The sequence below is a fragment of the Tachyglossus aculeatus genome, chromosome 26, assembly GCF_015852505.1.
Source record: "Tachyglossus aculeatus isolate mTacAcu1 chromosome 26, mTacAcu1.pri, whole genome shotgun sequence".
NCBI lineage: Eukaryota > Metazoa > Chordata > Mammalia > Monotremata > Tachyglossidae > Tachyglossus > Tachyglossus aculeatus.
The window spans coordinates 6,917,960-6,938,175 of record NC_052091.1 but is presented as its reverse complement, the minus strand read 5'-3'; the positions used below and the strand labels follow the sequence as shown (position 1 = coordinate 6,938,175).

Genomic DNA, 20,216 nt, shown 5'->3' with positions numbered 1-20,216 from the left:
CCCCTGGTTGTCTGTCTCTCCCTGGGTCTCTCTCTCCCCGGGTCCCTCCTTGGGCCTGTCTCTCCCCGGGTCCGTCTCTCCCCGGTTCTGTCTCTCCCCTGGTCTCTGTCTCTCCCACCGGGTTTGTCTCTCCCCCGGGTGTCTGTCTCTCCCTGGGTCTCTCCCTCCCCCGGGGTCTCTCCTTGGGCCTGTCTCTCCCCGGTCCTGTCTCTCCCTGAGTCTGCCTCTCCCCGGGTCTCTCTCTCTCTCTCTCTCTCTCTCTCTCTCTCTGTCTCTCCCCGGGCCCGCCTGTCCCCGGGTCTGGGCGTCCGGGCCCCCAGCCGGTGTGAGCGGCTGGCACTGCCCGGGGGCATGGGGCCCATCCAGCTGGGGCAGGGGCAGGGCCTGGGGGTGGTCCTCGTCCTCATCCAGGCCCTGCTCCTTGTCCTCGGCCCCGTCCTGGGCCCCACCCGGGCCTTCCCCACCCCCGACGGCGGTACAGGTAGGTCTGCACCTCCCCCCATTCCCCCCCCCCCACCCCCCACTTTACATCCCCCCCGACCCCCCCCAAAAAAGAGTCCAAGTGGGCAGGAGAATCACCAATCTCCAGGCCGGAAGTTTTCCCTATTCCGGCGGGAACCGAACCCCGACACATTCCCGGGGAACTCCGATTTTGATGGATGGACCGCTTAGTATGGCACTCTGCACACATTGAGCGCTCAATAAATACCAGCGATTGACTGATTAAAGCTAGGGCAGGGGGAGGGAAGAGGTGGGGGACTGAAATCTTTCTTTCAGGGGCAAAGAGGAGAGAGCATGTCAGCTCTCATTGCTTTCTCTTGGAGAGGATTTTCATTCAATCGTATCTGCCAAACTAGCTCTCTTCCTCCCTTCAAGGCCGTGCTGAGAGCTCACCTCCTCCAGGAGGCCTTCCCAGACTGAGCCCCTTCCTTCCTCTTCCCCTCGTCTCCCTCTCCATCCCCCCATCTTACCTCCTTCCCTTCCCCACAGCACCTGTATATATGTAGATATATTTGTACATAGTATTACTCTATTTATTTATGTATTTATTTATTTTACTTGTACATATCTATCCTATTTATTTTATTTTGTTAGTATGTTTGATTTTGTTCTCTGTCTCCCCCTTTTAGACTGTGAGCCCACTGTTGGGTAGGGACTGTCTCCATATGTTGCCAATTTGTACTTCCCAAGCGCTTAGTACAGTGCTCTGCACATAGTAAGCGCTCAATAAATACGATTGATTGATTGAGCGCTTACTGTGTGCAGAGCACTGTACTAAGCGCTTGGGAAGTACAAGTTGGGTGGAGGCCTCCTCCCCCATCTCCCTCACCTCCCCTGGTCAAAATGGGGTGTTTTGCACTTGGACAGACCCTGGGGAAAGAGCTTTAATGGCTCGGGGAAGACAATCGGATTAGGCCTCTGCTATTTTGGTCAAGGGCTTATAAAACAACTTGATAAATGGGTTTGAGGGCTTCTGGTCGGGGGGAAAACATTGCTTAATTCCTCGGCAGATCAAATGGGCTCTTTTCTTTCGTCCAAGGCCTGACAGACACACCCGGGAGGTCAGCTGGTGAGAAGAAGGGAAGCTGGGGAGAACATGGGTGTTGTTTCTCCTCCAGTCTACTTGGGGGACTACTTTTTAAACAGTATTTGTTAAGCGCTTATGCTATGCATCAGGCACTGCACTAAGCGCTGGGGATAGAGACGAGATCATCGGATTGGTCCCAGTCCCTGTCCCACCTGGGCTCACAGTCTTAATTCCCATCTTACGGATGAGGGAACTGAGGCCCAGGGAAGGGAGTGATTTGCCCCGTCACGCAGCAAAGTGGAGTCGGGATTAGAACCCAGATCCTCCGACTCCAGGCCCGGGCTCTTTCCACCAGGCCGTGCTGCTTCCCAACTCTCCCTCCGGGATGGTAATGGAGCCCTGGAGGGGAAACTGACTCATTTAGTCCATGTTCAGACTGACTCTTCCCTCGTTCTGTGGGCCTGGGTCAGACAGAGGATGTTTCCTCTCCCCTCTCCCTTCTTCCCTTCCCTGAATTCCCCACACCCCTCCGTGTTCTCGGTCATTATCATCACCAACGTGTACTGAGATTCCCACCGTACCTTACCTCCTTCCCCTCCCCACAGCACCCGTATATATGTTTGTACGTATTTATTACTCTATTTATTTATTTATTTTATTTGTACATATCTATTCTATTTATTTTCTTTTGTTAATATGCTTTGTTTTGTTGTCCATCTCCGCCTTCTAGACTGTGAGCCCACTGTTGGGTAGGGACCGTCTCTAGATGTTGCCAACTTGGACTTCCCAAGCGCTTAGTCCAGTGCTCTGCACGCAGTAAGCGCTCAATAAATACGATTGAAATGGGGGGAGGGACGAAAAGGAGGCACAGAGGGGAGAATCTCAGAGGGGAGAATAGAGCTTCCCTGAAATCTCTGACAACCCCCGTCCAGCTTCCCTACAGGTTTGTGTTGGTTTTTTTAAGAAGGGGATGGGAAAAGGGCTCCCACTGATGTTTCTGGGAAGAGGAGGATGTAAACGATGGGCGGGGAGGGGGTGGAGAAGCATCAATCTGATTTCACCCCATTACCCCCCGAGGTTGTTTTCTCAATCTTTGAGGGGAGCTATTTTTAAAAGATCTCAGCCATTTACTGTTTGAGGCCAGTGTTTCTGCTGAGCCATTTTCAAGCGAATGACCGGAATATAATTGTGTGTGTGTGTGTGTTTATTCTAGACAAGGCCAAACACAACAGAGAATTAAGTGTAGAAAGACCCTTGGAAGAACAGGTAGGTCAAATGACCAAGATGAATTTGTTCCACTCTGATTGACGCTGTTCCTCTTTGTTTTGCTCCTGGGGTTTTGACTGTTTCGCTGGCAGATGATTCAGGAGCTCTCCAGAGTCGACCCAAATTTAGCTGAGGAGCCTGACAGGGACAGGGACCGGGATAGAGTCCAATTCCCTCCCGTGGATTCTTTCCCACTGCTTACTGCAGTGTCCCGTGCACAGTAAGCACTTAATAAATACTATGGCTACTGCTGCTACTACTACTAATAATAATGTTAATGGAATTTGCGGCTACTGCTGCTATTACTACTACTAATAATGAAATTTGTTAAGCGCTTACTATGTGCCAGGCACTGTACTAGGAGCTAGGGTGGATAAAAGCAAATCAGGTTGGGCTCACAGTCTCAATCCCCATTTTACAGATGAGATGACTGCGGCCCAGAGAAGTGAAGTAACTTGCCCGAGGCCACACAGCAGACAGGTGGCAGAACTGGGATTAGAGCCCATGACTTTCTGACTCCCAGGCTAGCTGTGTGGCTCAGTGGAAAGAGCCCAGGCTTTGGAGTCAGAGGTCATGGGTCCAAATCCCGGCTCCACCAACCATCAGCTGCGTGACTTTGGGCAAGTCACTTAACTTCTCTGTGCCTCAGTTACCTCATCTGGAAAATGGGGATTAAAACCGTGAGCCCCCAGTGGGACAACCTAATTACCTTGTAATCTCCCCAGTGCTTAGAACAGTGCTTTGCACATAGTAAGTGCTTAATAAATACCATTATTATTATTGGGCCCTGCTGCTTCCATGATGCTGCTCCTACTATTACTACTACTACAAAGCAGCGTGGCTCAGTGGAAAGAGCCCGGGCTTTGGAGTCAGAGGTCAGGTGTTCAAATCCCGGCTCCGCCACTTGTCAACTGTGTGACTTTGTGCCTCAGTTCCCTCATCTGTAAAATGGGGATTAAGACTGTGAGCCCCCCGTGGGACAACCTGGTCATCTTGTAACCTCCCCAGCGCTTAGAACAGTGCTTTGCACATAGTAAGCACTTAATAAATGCTATTATTATTATTATAAAATGTCCACGTCCTGACCAGATCTGCATGAAGCGGGGTGGTTATGTGGGGTCAGAACCAGGAGAGAACACCAAACTCCAACTTTCACTATTCATTCAACCGTATTTACTGAGCACTTACTGTGTGCAAAGTACTGTACTAAGTGCTTGGGAGAGGTCAGTATAACAATAAACAGACACATTCCCTGCCCACAAAGAGCTTACATTCAGCCAGAGCAGGCCCCTGATGGTAACTCCTAAAAGCTGTGGCATGTGGTCAGCGCTTACTATGTGCCAAGCACTGTGCTAAGCGTTGGGTCGGATTCATGATAATCCGGTCGCACGCAGTCCCTATCCCACATAAGGCTCACGGTCCTAGATGGAGGGTTTTCTATCCCCATTGTACAGGAAAGTGAGTCCCAGAGAGGTGAAGTGACTCTCCCAAGGTCACACAGCAGACGAGTGGGAGAGACGGGATTAGAACTCAGGGCGCCTGAGTCCCAGGCCAATGCTTTTTCCCCAAGACCACGCTGCTTCTCCTCTGACCGAAGGAGAGGGAACATGTCAGCCTTTCCCATGCCCTTTCCTGTCCAGACTATGCCTCATTCCCCTGCCTGCCTCGATGGCTTGAGGACAATATCCAATGTCCCATTGGGTGTCGAAGGCACCTCCGGGCGGCAACTGTCAATCAGGAGGACTCCTGGACTAATCAGAGAGCTTGACCCAGCTTCCCTGCCCCACTGCAGCCTCTCCTCTATCCCTCCCTTCCACCCTGACCCAATTCCCAATCCCCCCCAACCTCAGCTTCCCAACAAGCTTGACTTCATCCATGCCCCCGAGACCCAGGAGGATCTGGGAATCTCCGGGGACCGACCCCTTCCCCGAGAGCCTCTGTCCCACTAGGCAAGGCAGCGCGGGCCCCAAAAGAGAAGGGGGTGTCCTTACTTCTTTGCTTCTCTCACAAATCAGATCGCTGAAGCCGAAGCAGACAGGATCCGCAAAGCAGTCCCCACAGGTAAAACTGAGATTTAATAATAATAATAATAATAATGGCATTTATTACGCACTTACTACGTGCAAAGCACTGTTCTAAGTGCTGGGGAGGTTACAGGGTGATCAGGTTGTCCCAGGGGGGCTCACAGTTTTAATCCCCATTTTACGGATGAGGTAACTGAGGCACAGAGAAGTTAAGTGACTTGCCCAAACAGCGTGGCTCAGTGGAAAGAGCCCGGGCTTTGGAGTCAGAGGTCAGGGGTTCAAATCCCGGCTCCGCCACTTGCCAGCTGGGTGACTTTGGGCAAGTCACCGCACTTCTCTGGGCCTCAGTTCCCTCATCTGGAAAATGGGGATGAAGACTGTGAGCCCCCCGTGGGACAACCTGATCACCTTGTAAACTCCCCAGCGCTTAGAACAGTGCTTTGCACATAGTAAGCGCTTAATAAATTCCATCATCATCATCAATTGGCAGAGCCAGGATTTGAACCCAAGCCCGGGTTCTTTCCACTGAGCCATGCTGCTTCTCACAGACAAGAGATTTCTGCTTGTCTCCTGGGACTGTGGCCCCAGAGACCATGGGGGCTCTAATCGACATGTGGGGTGGGGGGTTTCTTCCAGAAAACCAGGCCGGGGGAAGAAATGACTCCTTGGTGGATGACTCTAACTTCCTAAAGGCTTTAGTACACAAGGAGAGAGATGGAACAGAGGGAGCAACTGGAAGAAAATCCCCTTCCGATAAGCAATCGGTCCCTGATGACACAGACTCCACCAAGGGCTGGAGGCTGAGAGAGGAAGATGACGCTACTAAAAGCGGACAGGATTATCCATCTCAAGGTATCTCCGGGGGAAACACGAGCTCTTTTGCTTTCATCCTTCGGCCGCCAGACCGGATGAGAGGTGAGGGAGAAGAGCCAAGCTACCAAATGGTGGGGGAAGGAGCCAGGGGAGGGCTCCAAAATTGGATCGAAGCCGAGGACCGAGAAGCCGAGAGAACGTGAGCCTGTTATTGGGTAGGGACTGTCTCTATATGTTGCCAACTTGTACTTCCCAAGCGCTTAGTACAGTGCTCTGCACACAGTAAGCGCGCAATGAAAACGATTGAATGAATGAATGAATGAATGAGAGAAGCAGCGGGGCCCGGGAGGACCTGGGTTCTCAGGTCATGGTTTCGAATCCCGGCTCCGCCACATGTCTGCTGTGTGACCTTGGGCATGTCACTTAATTTCTCAGAGCCTCAGTTACCTCATCTGTAAAATGGGGATGAAGACTGTGAGCCCCACGTGGGACAACCTGATCACCTTGTATCCCCCCCAGCGCTTAGAACAGTGCTTTGCACATAGTAAGCACTTAACAAATGCCATCGTTATTATCATTATTATTAATCCCAGCTCCGTCGCTCATCTACTGTGGGACCTTTGTTTTTCTGGGCCTCAGCGGCCTCATCTGGAAAATGAGGATTGAGACCGTGAGCCCTGTCGGGGAGATGGGCTGTGTCCAACTTGATTATCCTCTATCTACCCCAATGCTTAATACAGTGCCTGGCACGTAGTAAGCACTTAAACAATACGATCAACCAAACCAAAAAGGGGGGATGGCTCAGGAGTGATGATACAATCAAGGTGACAGCCACAATTCCTGCCCTCAAGGAGCAGAAAGTCTAGTGGGGAATGTAAGGCTAAATTGATCTTTCTCCTGAATGGGTGCTAATTTCTACGTCCTGTCTAGGGTCAGGGTCCCTGTGTGGACTGGATTAGCTTGTATCTCTCCCTGTGCTTAGAACAGTGCCTGGCACATAGTAAGCACTTAACAAATACCATCATTATTATTATCTCCCTACTCCTCTGTGTTTGAGAGTGTTTGTGGTGGGGGGGTGGGGAGCGGGGAGGGTGTTAACTTGCCTGTGGACCTGGTTAGCATGTCCCCTCCCCCTGGTAGCTCAAAAGCAACCTGAAGACTGTGAGCCCACTGTTGGGTAGGGACCATCTCAATATATTGCCAACTTGTACTTCCCAAGCGCTTAGTACAGTACTCTGCACACAGTAAGCGCTCAATAAATACGTTTGAATGAATGAATGAATGAATGAAGTAGCCATGGGCTGTGGTCTCCATGCAGGGCAGACTGCGGAGAGGAGAGCAGAGAGCCAGCAAGGAGGGCAGCAGCAGCCAGGAATCGGGAGTGGGAGAGTCAATCAGTAAGCCAATTGTATTTATGGAGCTCTCACTACATGCAGAGCACTGTACTAAACGCACGGGAGAGGGCAACGTACCAATAGAACAGACACATTCCCTGCCCACAACAAGCTAACAGTCTAGAGGGCGAGACAGACATTAATAGAAATGAATTACAGATCGGTACGTAAGTGCTGTGAGGGAGGAAATGCAGCTGAGCTCATCTCTTCCTGGACTTTTCTCCTCCCTAAGCAACTTGAGTTGAGAAAATCCTCACAGCCTCCTAAACAAATCGTCCCCCACCATGGAAAATCAGATTTCATTTAATCAGATCAATTGTAAATGGGTGAACCCAGGTCTCTTGATTGCCAGGACTGTTCTCTTTCTGCTAGATATAGATCTTGGAAGAGAGAGAGAGAGAAGGACAGACAGAGAGGCTGATATAAACTGTCCATATGGAAACTGGGTAGACGTCTAGGATCCATGTGTTTTTTCATCCCTGTGATTTTTCCAGATGACCTAGGTGGTCTTCGCCGGTTACACGGAACCCCTTTGACCGCCGAAGACGTCGTCCAGAAGATCGCGAGCAGAATCTACGAGGAGAATGACAGAGGAGTGTTTGACAAGATTGTTTCCAAACTTCTCCGCCTTGGTCTGGTAAGTGGGAGGAGGAAGAGGGGAATCGTGGATTTGGCAGGATGCTAATGGAGAGCCAGCATGGCCCAGTGGAAAGAGCATAGGCCTGAGAGTCAGAAGACTCAAATCAATGGTATTTATTGAGCGCTTACCAGGTGCAGAGCACTGTCCAAGTGGTTGGGAGAGTACAATGCAACAGAGTTGGTAAAAATTGTTCCCCGCCCATTACGAGCTGACAATCTAGAGACAGGAGTTTGTTCAGACACCTAGGCTCCCTCATTCATTCATTCAATCGTATTTATTGAGTGCCTGCTGTGCGCAGAGCACCATACTAAGCGCTTGGGAAAGTACAATGCAACAATAAACAGCGACATTCCCTGCCCACAATGATCTTACAGTTGAGGGGTGGGAGGGGGTAATTATGGTATTTGTTAAGTGCTTACTATGTGCCAGGCACTGCAGTAAGCACTGGGGTGGATACAAACAAATCGGGTTAGACATAGTCCCTGTCCCACATAGGGCTCACAGTCTTATTCCCCATTTTCCAGATGAGGTAACTGAGGCCCAGAGAAGTGAAGTGAGTTGCCTAAGGTCACACAGCAGGCAAGTGGCGGAGCTGGGATGAGAACCCAGGCCCTTCTGACCCCCAGTCCCAGGCTGTAACCATTATGCCGTGCTGCTTCTCCAACTGTAAACTCGTGTGGGTAGGGAACGTGTCTGTTTATTGTTGTACTGTCCTCTTCCAAGCGCTTAGTACAGTACTCTGCACACAGTAAGGCTCACTAAATACAATTGAATCAGTAGTCCCTGAAAGGCAGCCAGCCAGCCCTCCCACTCACGGGCGGGGGAGGATGCCAGGATTGCTGCCTCCGGACGAGGAGAACCTCTGAGGCCGCATTGGCCGGGGAGGGGAAGAGCAGGAACGGAGACCCCCTCGGGCCAACCCGAGATCTGGGGACGGTCACGGCCGTGAAACCGCCAAATTCGTGGCTTCAAATTCCGAAGCCGGTGGGGCTTTGCTTGGAGCCTTTAGCCCCGTGGTGCTGGAAAAGAGAAGCAGCCCAGAACGAAAATGGACCTGGGAGACGGAGGACCCGGCTTCAAATCCCGGCTCCGTCACTCACCCGCTGTGCGACTTCGGGCAAATCACTTCACCTCTCTGGGCTTCAGTTTCCTCAGCTGTTTTCCCTCCTACTTAGACTGTGAGCCCAACACGGGCTCTGGGACTGGGTCTGCCTTGATTTCTTGTATCTACTCCAGCGCATAGTACAGTGCTGGGCACGGAGTGGACGCTAAAAGATGTCACAATCGTTATCATTAAGCGGCTTTGGCAGGGACTCCATGGTTGGGGGAGAGCAGGAGTTCTTGTCCGGGATCCAAGCAGTTACCCCTCCCTCCATTGCTCCTTCCTCTTCCTCCTCTTGCACCCCGCCCCCCCCCCCCCCCCCAGCCCCTTAGCTTGGGCAAGTCACTTCATTTCTCTGTGCCTCAGTTCCCTCAACTGGAAAATGGGGATTGAGACTGGAAGCCCTATGTGGGACAGGGACTGGGTCCAACCTGATGATCCTTTATCTGCCCCTGCCTTTCATAATAATAATAATAACAATGATGATGGCATTTGTTAAGCGTTTACTATGTGCAAAGCACTGTTCTAAGTACTGGGGGGGATACAAGGTGATCAGGTTGTCCCACGTGGGGCTCACAGTCTTAATCCCCATTTTCCAGATGAGGGAACTGAGGCACAGAGAAGTTAACTGACTGGCCCAAAGTCACACAGTTGGGTAGGGACCGTCTCTATATGTTGCCACCTTGTACTTCCCAAGCGCTCAGTACAGTGCTCTGCACACAGTAAGCGCTCAATAAATATGATTGAATGATTGAATGCAGTCGGGATATGAATGCGTGACCTCTCACTCCAAAGCCCGAACTTTTTCCACTGAGCCATGAGTGCCTGGCACATAGTAAGAGCTTAACAAATACCACCAGGATGATCAATATTTGCCTGATTAGCTCTGTTCAGCCAGTACTTGCTGTGTTTTTTCCAGATCACGGAGGGCCAGGCATCCATGCTGGAAGATGAAGTGGCCAAGGTCTTACAGAAGTTAATATCCAACCAGGCAGAGGACAGCCAGGAGCTGTCGGAGGGGCCGAATCACCTTTCAACCCCAGGCCAGGCCGAAAAAATCACACCGGAGGACTTGGTAAATATGCCCTTCTGTCCTGTCAGATGGCCCGCTGAAGGCTTTTCCCTAAAGGAGGACACCTCTGTTTGATCAAAGTAGACACTCCCAGAGTCATTCATTCAGTCAGAAAAAGTACACGATCCAAAAAGCAATGTGCAGATGCCATTTTTGTTCAGCTGTTTCTTCCGGTTGTGCTTGTGTCCCCCCCTCCCCCCTTTTTAATGGCATTTGTTAAGCACTTACTATGTGCCAGGAAGATCCTGGCATAGATCCAAGATCACCAGGTTAGACGCAGTCCTGGTCCCACATGGATCTCAGAGTCTTAATCCCCATTTTATGGATGAGGGAACTGAGGCACAGAGAAATGAAGTGACTTGCCCAAGGTCACACAGCAGACAAGTGGTGGAGCTGAGATCAGAACCCAGATCCTTCTGACTCCAGGCCCGACATCTATCCACTAGGCCACACTGCTGGAAAGGACTCCATCCTAGCAGCCTAACCAGGCATCCGGCCACCCCACCCATCAATCAATCAGTCGTACTTATTGAGCACTTACTGTGTGAAGAGCACTGTAATAAGTGCTTGAAAAGTACAAGTTGGCAACATATAGAGACGGTTCCTACCCAACAGTGGGCTCACCCATCCCCTCTCTCCTTATCTCCCCCTCTCGTAGCCCCCCGTGCTTTGATGGGATCCATCTGGAGCTCTGTCCTAATGAACAGCAGATTCATTCATGCATTCATTCAATCGTAGTTATTGAGCACTTACTTACTGTGTGCTCTGCAAAGCACTGTACTAAGCGCTTGGGAGAGTACAATGTAACAACAATACAACACAGTGGATGCGTGTGGAGGTCTCTGTCTTCTAACCCGGCTTCTCTGGGGCTGGTATTCTCTCCCCGGAGGGGCCCGAGGTCCAGACCGTGTCCAGCTGGGATGGCTTCACGAACGGGGAAACTGATGCCACGGCAGATGCCCCCTGGGTCCCTCCTGGAAGCTTGGAAAGAAGGAACCAGATCTCCGCCCGAGACAGCTTTGAGGACTTGCAGTATTTCCCCAATTTTGACACCCTGCTCCAAAGTATTGACTCAGGTAAAGTAGTGAGAAGCATTTTTTTATTCAGGACTCACTGCAAACAAAGTTCCTGGCAAGGAAACACTAAGTAATAATAATAACAATAGTATTTGTTAGGCACTTACTATGTGCCAGGCACTGTTCTAAGTGTGGGGGAGAGACAAGCTAATCAGGTCGTCCCACATGGGGCTCACAGTCTCAATCCCCATTCTACAGATGGGGTAACTGAGGCACAGAGAAGTGACTTGCCCAAGCTAAGGGGCTGGGGTGGAAGAGAGGGGGTGCAAGAGGAGGAAAAGGCAGGACCCTAACCCTAACCCTGTTTCATACTGGGCTCACTGTCTTGATTCCTATTTTCCAGATGAGGGAACTGAGGCCCAGAGAAGCGAAGTGACTTGCCCAAGGTCACACAGCAGACAAGTAGCGGAACCGGGATTAGAACCCAGGTCCTGCTGGCTCCAAGACCTGGGCTCTATCCGCTACACCACACAACTTTGGGGCGAGGGGCCGAAACACGCCCACCTCCCCCTTCTGGCCCATGTCCCCCATTAGGAGGGTTTCTCAGTCCCGTCGGGGATCTGAGGGGACCCTGAGGTATCAGATGGCCTGGGATAGAGCTTAAAGACTGTGTGGGGAGAAACCGAAAAGAGGAGAAACCCAGAAAGCGGAGAATCCAGAAATTGGGGAAGCCAGAAAGTGGACAGTCCAGAACGCAGATGATCCCCAAAGCGGACAATCCAGAAACTGGGTAATCCAGAAAGTGGATAATCCCAAGAGCGGACAATCCAGAAACTGGCCAATCCAAAAAGTAGACAATCCACTCCTCAGCCCAGCGCCATGGCTGTGCCTCATCCAACCCGCATTGCGGGAAACTCCTGCCGATAACACAGGTGGACGAAACACCAGGCGGGGGACAAGTATCTGATCCTGGGCCACCTTCCAGCCCTCCAGGAAAAACAGCAGAGAATTCCCAATTTTCAACCCTGAAAACTCTCAAATAGGAATTACTGAGGCTGTCGGAGCACCCCCAAACCCTCCCTCTGGTGATCATGATGACGCCCAGATAACCCCGAGTCCTCCCTCTGTGGGAGTCAAAGTGACCCCCAAGCCCCCCCAAGCTCTCCCTCTGTGGGGGCTGCCCTGAGATGTGCGAAGATGGAGCTGCTGGTTTTTTACGATTGGGTTTTCCCTTTACACAGAGAAAGAGGCCGAGGAGAAAGAAACCCTCATCACTATCATGAAGACGTTGATTGACTTTGTGAAGATGATGGTAAAATATGGCACCATTTCTCCGGAAGAAGGAGTTTCCTACCTAGGTAAGGGGCCTGCATTCATTCAGTCATATTTATTGAGCGCTTACTGTGTGCAAAGCACTGTACTAAGCGCTTGGGAAGTCCAAGTTGGTGACATATAGAGACGGTCTCTACCCAACAGCGGGCTCACAGTCTAGAAGGGGGAGACAGACAACAAAACAAAACATATTAACAAAATAAAATAAATAGAATAAATATGTACAAATAAAATAGAGTAATAAATACGTACAAACATATATACATATATACAGGTGCTGTGGGGAGGGGAAGGAGGTAAGGCGGGGGGGATGGGGAGGGGGAGGAGGAGGAGAGGAAGGAGAGGGCTCAGTCTGGGAAGACCTCCTGGAGGAGGTGAGCTCTCAGTAGGGCTTTGAAGGGAGGGACGGGAGAGTGGTGGGGGTCTTGGGGGGAAGGTGGGGAAGATGGGAGTTAAGCAGAAGGGGCCTCTTTCCTCCTGAAGCTCCATCCCTGAGTGGCGAGCCATGCCTGGAGCCAGGAGCAGGGCCAGGAGCAGGAGCTGGAACTTGCCACTAAGCAGTGTGGTTTAGTGGCAAGAGCACATTCATTCATTCATTCATTCAATCGTATTTATTGAGCGCTTACTGTGTGCAGAGCACTGGACTAAGCGCTTGGGAAGTCCAAGTTGGCGACATTATAGAGACGGTCCCTACCCAACAGCGGGCTCACAGTCTAGACGGGGGAGACAGACAACAAAACAAAACATATTAACAAAATAAAATAAATAGAGTAAATATGTACCAATAAAATAAATAAATAAATAGAGTAATAAATACATACAAACATATACACATATATACAGAGCACAGACCTGGGACACAGAGGACTTGGATTCTGACCCTGCTGTGTGACTTTTACTTCCCTTCTCTGGGCCCCAGTTTCCTCATCTGTAAAACAAGGATTTATTCATTTATTTTTTGGTACTCGTTAAACGTTTCCTATCAATCAATCATATTCATTGAGCGCTTACTGGTCGCTGAGCACTGCACTAAGCACTTGGGAGAGAACAATACGCATTCCCTGCCTATGTGCCAAGCACTGTTCTAAGCCCTGAGGTAGATACAAGTTAATCAGGACGGACACAGTCCCTGCCCAATGAGTAGGGAGTAGGATTTAATCGCCATTTTACAGATGAGGAAACTGAGGCCCAGAGAGTGAAGTGACTTGCCTAAGTGCACACGGCAGGTAAGTGGAAGGGCTGGGATTAGAAGCCAGATCCTCTGCTTCCCAGGCCCATGTTCTATCCACTAGACCACACTGCTGAGCAGCAGATCCCAACTTGCTCCCATCCTGTTCCTGGCTCCTGGCTCCAGACCTCTCTCATGATTTAAGGAGCCCTCTAGACTGTAAACTCACTGTGGGCAGGGAATGTGTCTGTTTATTGTTAAATCGTCCTCTCCCGAGTGCTTAGTCCAGTGTTCTGCACACGGTAAGCGCTCAATAAATACGATTGAATGAACTGCATGAAAGAGACTACTTCTTCCTTAGAACGGGAGCCCCGTATGACACTTGAGACTGTGCCCGCCCTGCTTACCTCAATCCCGGCTCTTCAACTTGTCTTCAACTTGTGACCTCGGGCAAGCCACTTCACTTCTCTGGGCCTCAGTGACCTCATCTGGAAAATGGGGCTTAAAACTGTGAGCCCCATGTGGGACGGGGGCTGTGTCCAACCCAGTTACCTTGTATCTTCCCAAGAGTTTAGTACAGTTCCTGGCACATAGGAAGTGCTTAATAGATACCACAGTCTACCCCAATGCTTGGCACCTCGGAAGCGTTTAATAAATGCCGCCGTTATCGTGCAGGATGCCTCCTCTTTTGCAGAGAACCTGGATGCAATGATTGCCCTTCAGACGAAGAATAAACTGGACAAGAACACGACGAGTAACCGAAATGAGCTTCCGGAAGGTAGAGCTGATCGTTCCCCAATTCCCAAGGGCCACGGTCCACAGGGCCAGAGGAAAATACCCAACCCTCCCGGGAAGCAGCGTAGCCTAATGGAAAGAGCCTGTGCCTGGGCGTCAAGGGACCTGGTTTCTAATCCCAACTCCACCACTTCATTCGTTCATTCAATCGTATTTATTGAACGCTTACTATGTGCAGAGCACTGTACTAAGCACTTGGAAAGTACGACTCAGCCGCAAATTGAGACAATCCCTGCCCACAGCGGGCTCACAGTCTAGAAGGGGGAGGCAGACATTAATATAAATAAATCTTTTATCCCTCCTGCTTTGACGGTGAGCCCCGTGTGGGATCTGATGATTCTGTACATACCCCAGTGCTTAGTACAGTGCTTAGCAGATATCACAATTATTATCATACCGTCATTATCATTGAGAAACAGCACAGCACCGTGGATAGAGGATGGGCCTACGAGTCATGGGTTCTAATCCCGGCTCTGCCACCCGTCTGCTGTGTGACCTTGGGTAAGTCACTTCACTTCTCTGGACCTCAGTTACCTCATCTGTAAAATGGGGATGGAGACTGTGAGCCCCATGTGGGACATGGGCTGTGTCCAACCCGATTTGCATGTATCCACCCCAGTGCTTGGTACATAGTAAGTGCTTAACAAATACCAGAATTTTCATTATCATTACTCAACGGGCCAAGAAAACATTTCACCGAAGAGTTTTCCAGAATCCCCCTCGGCTGACACCGCCACTATCATCACAGCAGTCAGGGAAGTTTGTCTGTTTGTCTGCTCCGCACCCTTCTCTCACCTTGGGCTGTGGTCGGGGGCAGCGGGATGGCCGGGATAGCATCCAGGAGCGGGGCCACAGCTCACCCAGCAAGTCTTAACCCCCCTTTCCCTTCTGCTTTCCTTCTGTTCCCCCTTGACCCTTTTATTCCCCTCTCCATCCCTTCCCCTCTTCCTCTCTCCCCCTTTTCCTCCCCTCTCCCTTACCCTTTTCTCCCCCTCTGTTGACAAACAGTATCAGTGTAGCACTTACTATGTTCCAAGCACTGCACTAAACACTGGGGCAGGATCACATTAATCAGATTGGACATAGTCCCTGTCCGCACAGGGCTCACAGTCTAAGTAGGAGGGAAACCGGGTAGCGAATCCACATTTTACAGATGAGGAAACTGAGGCACAGAGATGTTACGTTACTAGCCCAGAGCAAGTGGCCGAGCCGGAATTAGAACCCAGGTCCTCTGAGTCCCAGGCCCCTCATCATCATCATCATCATCAATCGTATTTATTGAGCGCTTACTATGTGCTTACTCCCCTCTTTTTACTCCCGGCCCTGCCCCCGTCGGTCCACCCCCAGTTGGCTCCCCCCATCCTCCCAGTCCCTGAAGAATCCCTGCTAAGGCAGCCAGCAAATCAAGTTTGGTTTCTTGGGGGGACGCTCACTCACCTCAGTGATGAGGAACAGCCAAACTGGGGTGTGGGCCACCCATCTGCTCGGAGTTAATCGTTCCACTAGGGACTGTCTCTATATGTTGCCAACTTGTACTTCCCAAGCGCTTAGTACAGTGCTCTGCACACAGTAAGCGCTCAATAAATACGATTGATTGATTGAGTGATTGATTGATTGATTCCACGGGCAGGAAAAAATCTGGTAGGCCATGAATTCCTCCAGAACGGACACCGGATCTCCTAATTCTCAGACTGGGAGCCCCATGTGGCGCTGGGAATTGTCAGACCTGCTTATCTTAATCCCGGCTCTGCCCCTTGTCTGCTGTGTGACCTTGGGCAAGTCACTTCGTTTCTCTGGGCCTCAGTCACCTCATCTGGAAAATGGGGATGGAGACAGTGAGCCCCATGTGGGACAGGGACTGTGTCCAACCATATTTGCTTGGATCCACCCCAGCGCTTAGTACAGTGCCTGGCACATAGTAAGCTCTTAACAAGTACCATTATTATTATCACCATCTACCTCAGCGAGAACTCGTACAGTGCCCTCTTCCCGGTTGGTGTTTGGTAAATCAATTATCAATCACTCGACGGTGTTTATCAAGCGCTTACCTTGGGCAGAGCTCTGGACTATTTCACTTCAATTCAATAGTATTTATTGAGCGCTTACTGTGAGCAGAGCACTGTACTAAGCACTTGGGAAGTACAAGTTGGCAACCTATAGAGACGGTCCCTACCCAACAGCGGGCTCACAGTCTAGAAGGGGGAAACACCTGGGAGGAGACAATCCAATAATCAATCGCATTTATTGAGCGCTTACTGCGAATGGAGCACTGAACCAAGCAGTTGGGAGAGTACAATAATAATAATAATGTTGGTATTTGTTAAGCGCTTACTATGTGCCAAGCACTGTTCTAAGCACTGGGGGGGCGGATACAAGGTAATCAAGGTTGTCCCACGTGGGGCTCACAGTCTTAATCCCCATTTTACAGATGAGGGAACTGAGGCACAGAGACGTTAAGTGACTTGCCCAAAGTCACACAGCAGACAAGTGGTGGAGCGGAATTCGAACCCATGACTTCTGACTCCCAAGCCCGGGCTCTTTCCACTGAGCCACGCTGCTTCTCTCTGTTCAATAGAACAGAGTTGGAAGACACATTCCCTGCCCACAATGAGCTCACAGCCTAAAGGGGCAGAAGAACTGATAGATCCCCATCCCTGACTATAAGGCTCTAGATTGATTACCACTGATCGATTGTGAAAGATTCACGGCAGCGGGGCGTGAATCGATGAATCGATCAGGGATATTTGTGGAACGCGGACTCTGTCTGAAGTCCCCGTGATACCCACTGTGATTGCCCCACCGCCGTGTCTAGGGAAAAATCCTGAAGAGGCAGACAGCACCAAGGAAGAAGCGGCCAAAATGGAAAAGGAGACGGAAACGCACCAGGATTCCACCAAGAACGAAGATCCGGGCCCAGCTGGGAATGGTCACCAAACGAGAGGTAGGAAAGCTCCCTGGGCCAGGGGAGGGGGCCATGCATTCATTCCTTCAATCATATTTATTGGTGAGGGTCTGGGATCTGTAGTACAGATTCTTCCATTGTCAGCTGTGTGACTTTGGGCAAGTCACTTAACTTCTCTGGGCCTCAGTTACCTCATCCGTAAAATGGGGATTAAGACTGTAAGCCCCGCGTGGGATAACCTGATCACCTTGTAAGCTCTCCAGCGCTTAGAACAGTGCTTTGCACATAGTAAGCGCTTAATAAATATTATTATTATTATTATTATTCTAGACTGTGAGCCCCATTGTTGAGTAGGGGCCATCTCTATATGTTGCCAACTTGTACTTCCCAAGCGCTTAGTTCAGTACTCTGCACACAGTGCTCTGCAAAGCACTGTACTGAGCCCTTAGGAGAGTTCAAGATGATGGAGTTGGTTTTCGTGACCCCTTCGCTCAAGGAACTTACAGTTTAATTCGGGAGACTGACGCTATAATAAATGCCAGATTGGAAGAAGTAATAGAGTGTATATATGATATGCCTGCAAGTGGTTAGGGGAGTTTGTATTTAATTGGTCATCGTGGGTGGGGAATAAGTCTACTGTTCAATCATTTGATTGTATTTATTGAGCGCTTGCTTTGTGCAGAACACTGTGCTAAGCTCTTGGGAAAGTACAACAAAAAACAGTGACATTCCCTGCCCACAACGAGCTTATATTGTACTGTCCCAAACACACAGGGAGCGCTCAATAAATACGATTGAATGAATGAATGAATGACTTGGTTAGCTGGCACAAAAGAGCTGAAATGGGTCTCAGCTCCCAGCCCCGGTCCCGAGAGACCGCACAGCTCCTGCTCTGTCCCAGAGCTTAGCACAGAGTGTGGCACAAAGTAAGTGCTCAGTAAATTGCACAATGATTATTATGGAGCGGGTCCACCTTGCCTGGGTGCTGGGGAGGACTGGGTACTGACCCCTGCACCAAGCTCACTTAACAAGGAGCTAACTGACCCCCCGCCCCCCGAACCCAGACCTCCCCAGGGAGGGGGCCTCCATCTAAGGCAGTCCCAAAAAAGAAGTGTTAAGAGAAGGGTTTTCTGCTTTTTCCAGGGAAAACTGAGGCATATTTGGAAGCAATCCGGAAGAGCATCGAGTGGCTGAAGAAATCCAATAAACCGGGGAATAGAGAAGGTAGGAGGGAGAGACAGCGGGCTTTATGCTAGAGGCCCTACTCTCTCTCTTTTTTTATGGTATTTGTTAAGCGCTTACTACATGTCAGACACTGTACTAAGCGCTGGGGTAGATAAAGCCAATCAGGTTGGACACAGTCCCTGTCCCACAAGGGGCTCACAGTGTTCATCCCCATTTTCCGGATGAGTAACTGAGGCCTAGAGAAGTGAAACGACTTACCCAAGGTCGCCCAGATCACCAGTGGTGGAGCTGGGATCAGAACCCGGGTCCTCCTGACTCTAAGGCCCCTGCTCTACCCATTAGGCCACACTGGGCCCGCTCTTCCGAGAGGAAAACCAGTTCCTATGGGAAAGGAAGTCCGTGAGCAAGGAAAGGGGGGGGTGGAAAGGAAGAGCATGGCACCCCAAGAGATGAGGAGAGTGGGGGGTTAGGGGAGAGATGGTGAGAGGTGGGGACCGAAGGGGACCTCAGGGGGCTTGGCTTTCCTCTGGGGAGCACTGTCACTCAAGGTAGGCAGAAGGATTAGTCTCAAGGATTAGTCCCAAGCCGGGGAGGGGGCTGAGGGGAGGAAAGGGTGGCTGTTGGAGCATCTGGGACTTCTTCTGGGACTTCCGGAACTTCCCTCACCCTGCTGCCCGCCCCCCGCCCCCATCCCGTGCTGCTTTCCAGACCTCGACCTCTCCAAGCTGAGGAGCTTCGTCGGCCAGCAGGTCGACGCGTACGTGCTCGAAGGCATCCTGGACCCGAAGGAGGCGGAGCTGATCAAACGGATCTACAGCAGCCTGTAGGGAGTGGGACCCGTCCCCCTTGCCCCCAGGCCCGGACGACTGCCCACCAGCCCACCCACCCACTGACCCACCAGCCCAGAGCCCCTGCCCATTCTCCTGCTCCCACCGGAATTCGTTTCCCCTCAGTAGGAGTCCTTAGATATGGCTAAATTGGTCTCATTCTGGATCTTTCCTAGTTCCCCCGTTCCCCGGCCTGAGCATTCGAGGTCCCGAGAGGCCTCCCCGGGACGCTAAGGACGGGTTTGGAGCCGGCAAAAATGCATTTTGAGCCCCCTCCCCCAAGCCGGCTTGTTGTCCACCTTGGATTTGTTCCCTTAAAGGTGGCCATGGTAGCCTCTCATCCGTCTCCAGGAGGTCATTCTGTTTTTCCTGCTCTCCCTGGGCCCTGAAGAGCCCCATATGGGATAGGGACTGTGTCTGATCTACTGATCTCGTATCTTCCCCAGTGCTAGGTCCTCAACAAATACCGTAATCATTATTACTATTATCATCATTGAAGGCAGCATGGCACATTGGGCAGACCACAGGCCTAATAATAATAATAATAATAATAATAATAATAATGGCATTTATTAAGCGCTTACTATGTGCAAAGCACTCTTCTAAGCGCTGGGGAGGTTACAAGGTGATCTGGTTGTCCCACGGGGGGCTCACAGTCTTAATCCCCATTTTACAGATGAGGTAACTGAGGCACAGAGAAGTCAAGTGACTTGCTCAAAGTCACACAGCTGACAATTGGTGTACGAGTCAGGAGGTCATGGCTTCTAATCCCGGCTCCGCCACGTGACTGCAGTGTGACCTGGGACAAACCACTGCATGTCTCTGGGCCTCAGTTCCCTCACCTGGAAAATGGGGACTGAGACTGAGCCCCACGTGGGACAGGGACTGTGTCCAACCCAATTTGCTTCTATCCACCCCAGTGACTAGCAAAGTACTTAGCACATCTTAAATTATGCACATGTATCTTAAATGAAGATGTATCTTAATCTTAAATGTATCTTAAATGTACCTTAAATTAAGCATATAGTAAGTGCTTAACAAATACCATTATCATTATTATTACCAACAATAACAACAGCAACAACGATAAGAACAATGAGTCAGAAAGTCATGGGTTCTAATCCCAGCTCCACCACTTGTCCGCTGTGTGAC

The 20,216-nt window shown here is 50.6% G+C and overlaps 1 protein-coding gene across 1 annotated transcript; it reads left to right on the top strand.

The window, feature by feature from the left end:
• Positions 1-217: 217 nt before the first annotated feature.
• Positions 218-19,404, top strand: SCG3 (secretogranin III). Its single transcript, XM_038767220.1, has 12 exons — positions 218-481; positions 2,742-2,794; positions 4,810-4,855; positions 5,455-5,670; positions 7,520-7,662; positions 9,687-9,842; positions 10,729-10,915; positions 12,097-12,213; positions 14,050-14,133; positions 16,963-17,091; positions 18,196-18,276; positions 18,946-19,404. Exons 1-12 carry the CDS (start codon positions 352-354, stop codon positions 19,062-19,064), a joined length of 1,461 nt encoding a protein of 486 aa, XP_038623148.1. The 5' UTR covers positions 218-351; the 3' UTR covers positions 19,065-19,404.
• The last annotated feature ends 812 nt before the right edge of the window (positions 19,405-20,216 follow it).

Bases quoted from the DNA above. Each gene is read 5' to 3' on its own strand.
- SCG3 (XM_038767220.1), top strand. From the start codon at position 352: ATGGGGCCCATCCAGCTGGGGCAGGGGCAGGGCCTGGGGGTGGTCCTC. The intron at 9,843-10,728 runs GTAAATATGCCC...CTCTCCCCGGAG, and splicing joins AAATCACACCGGAGGACTTG to GGGCCCGAGGTCCAGACCGT. The intron at 17,092-18,195 runs GTAGGAAAGCTC...TGCTTTTTCCAG, and splicing joins GAATGGTCACCAAACGAGAG to GGAAAACTGAGGCATATTTG.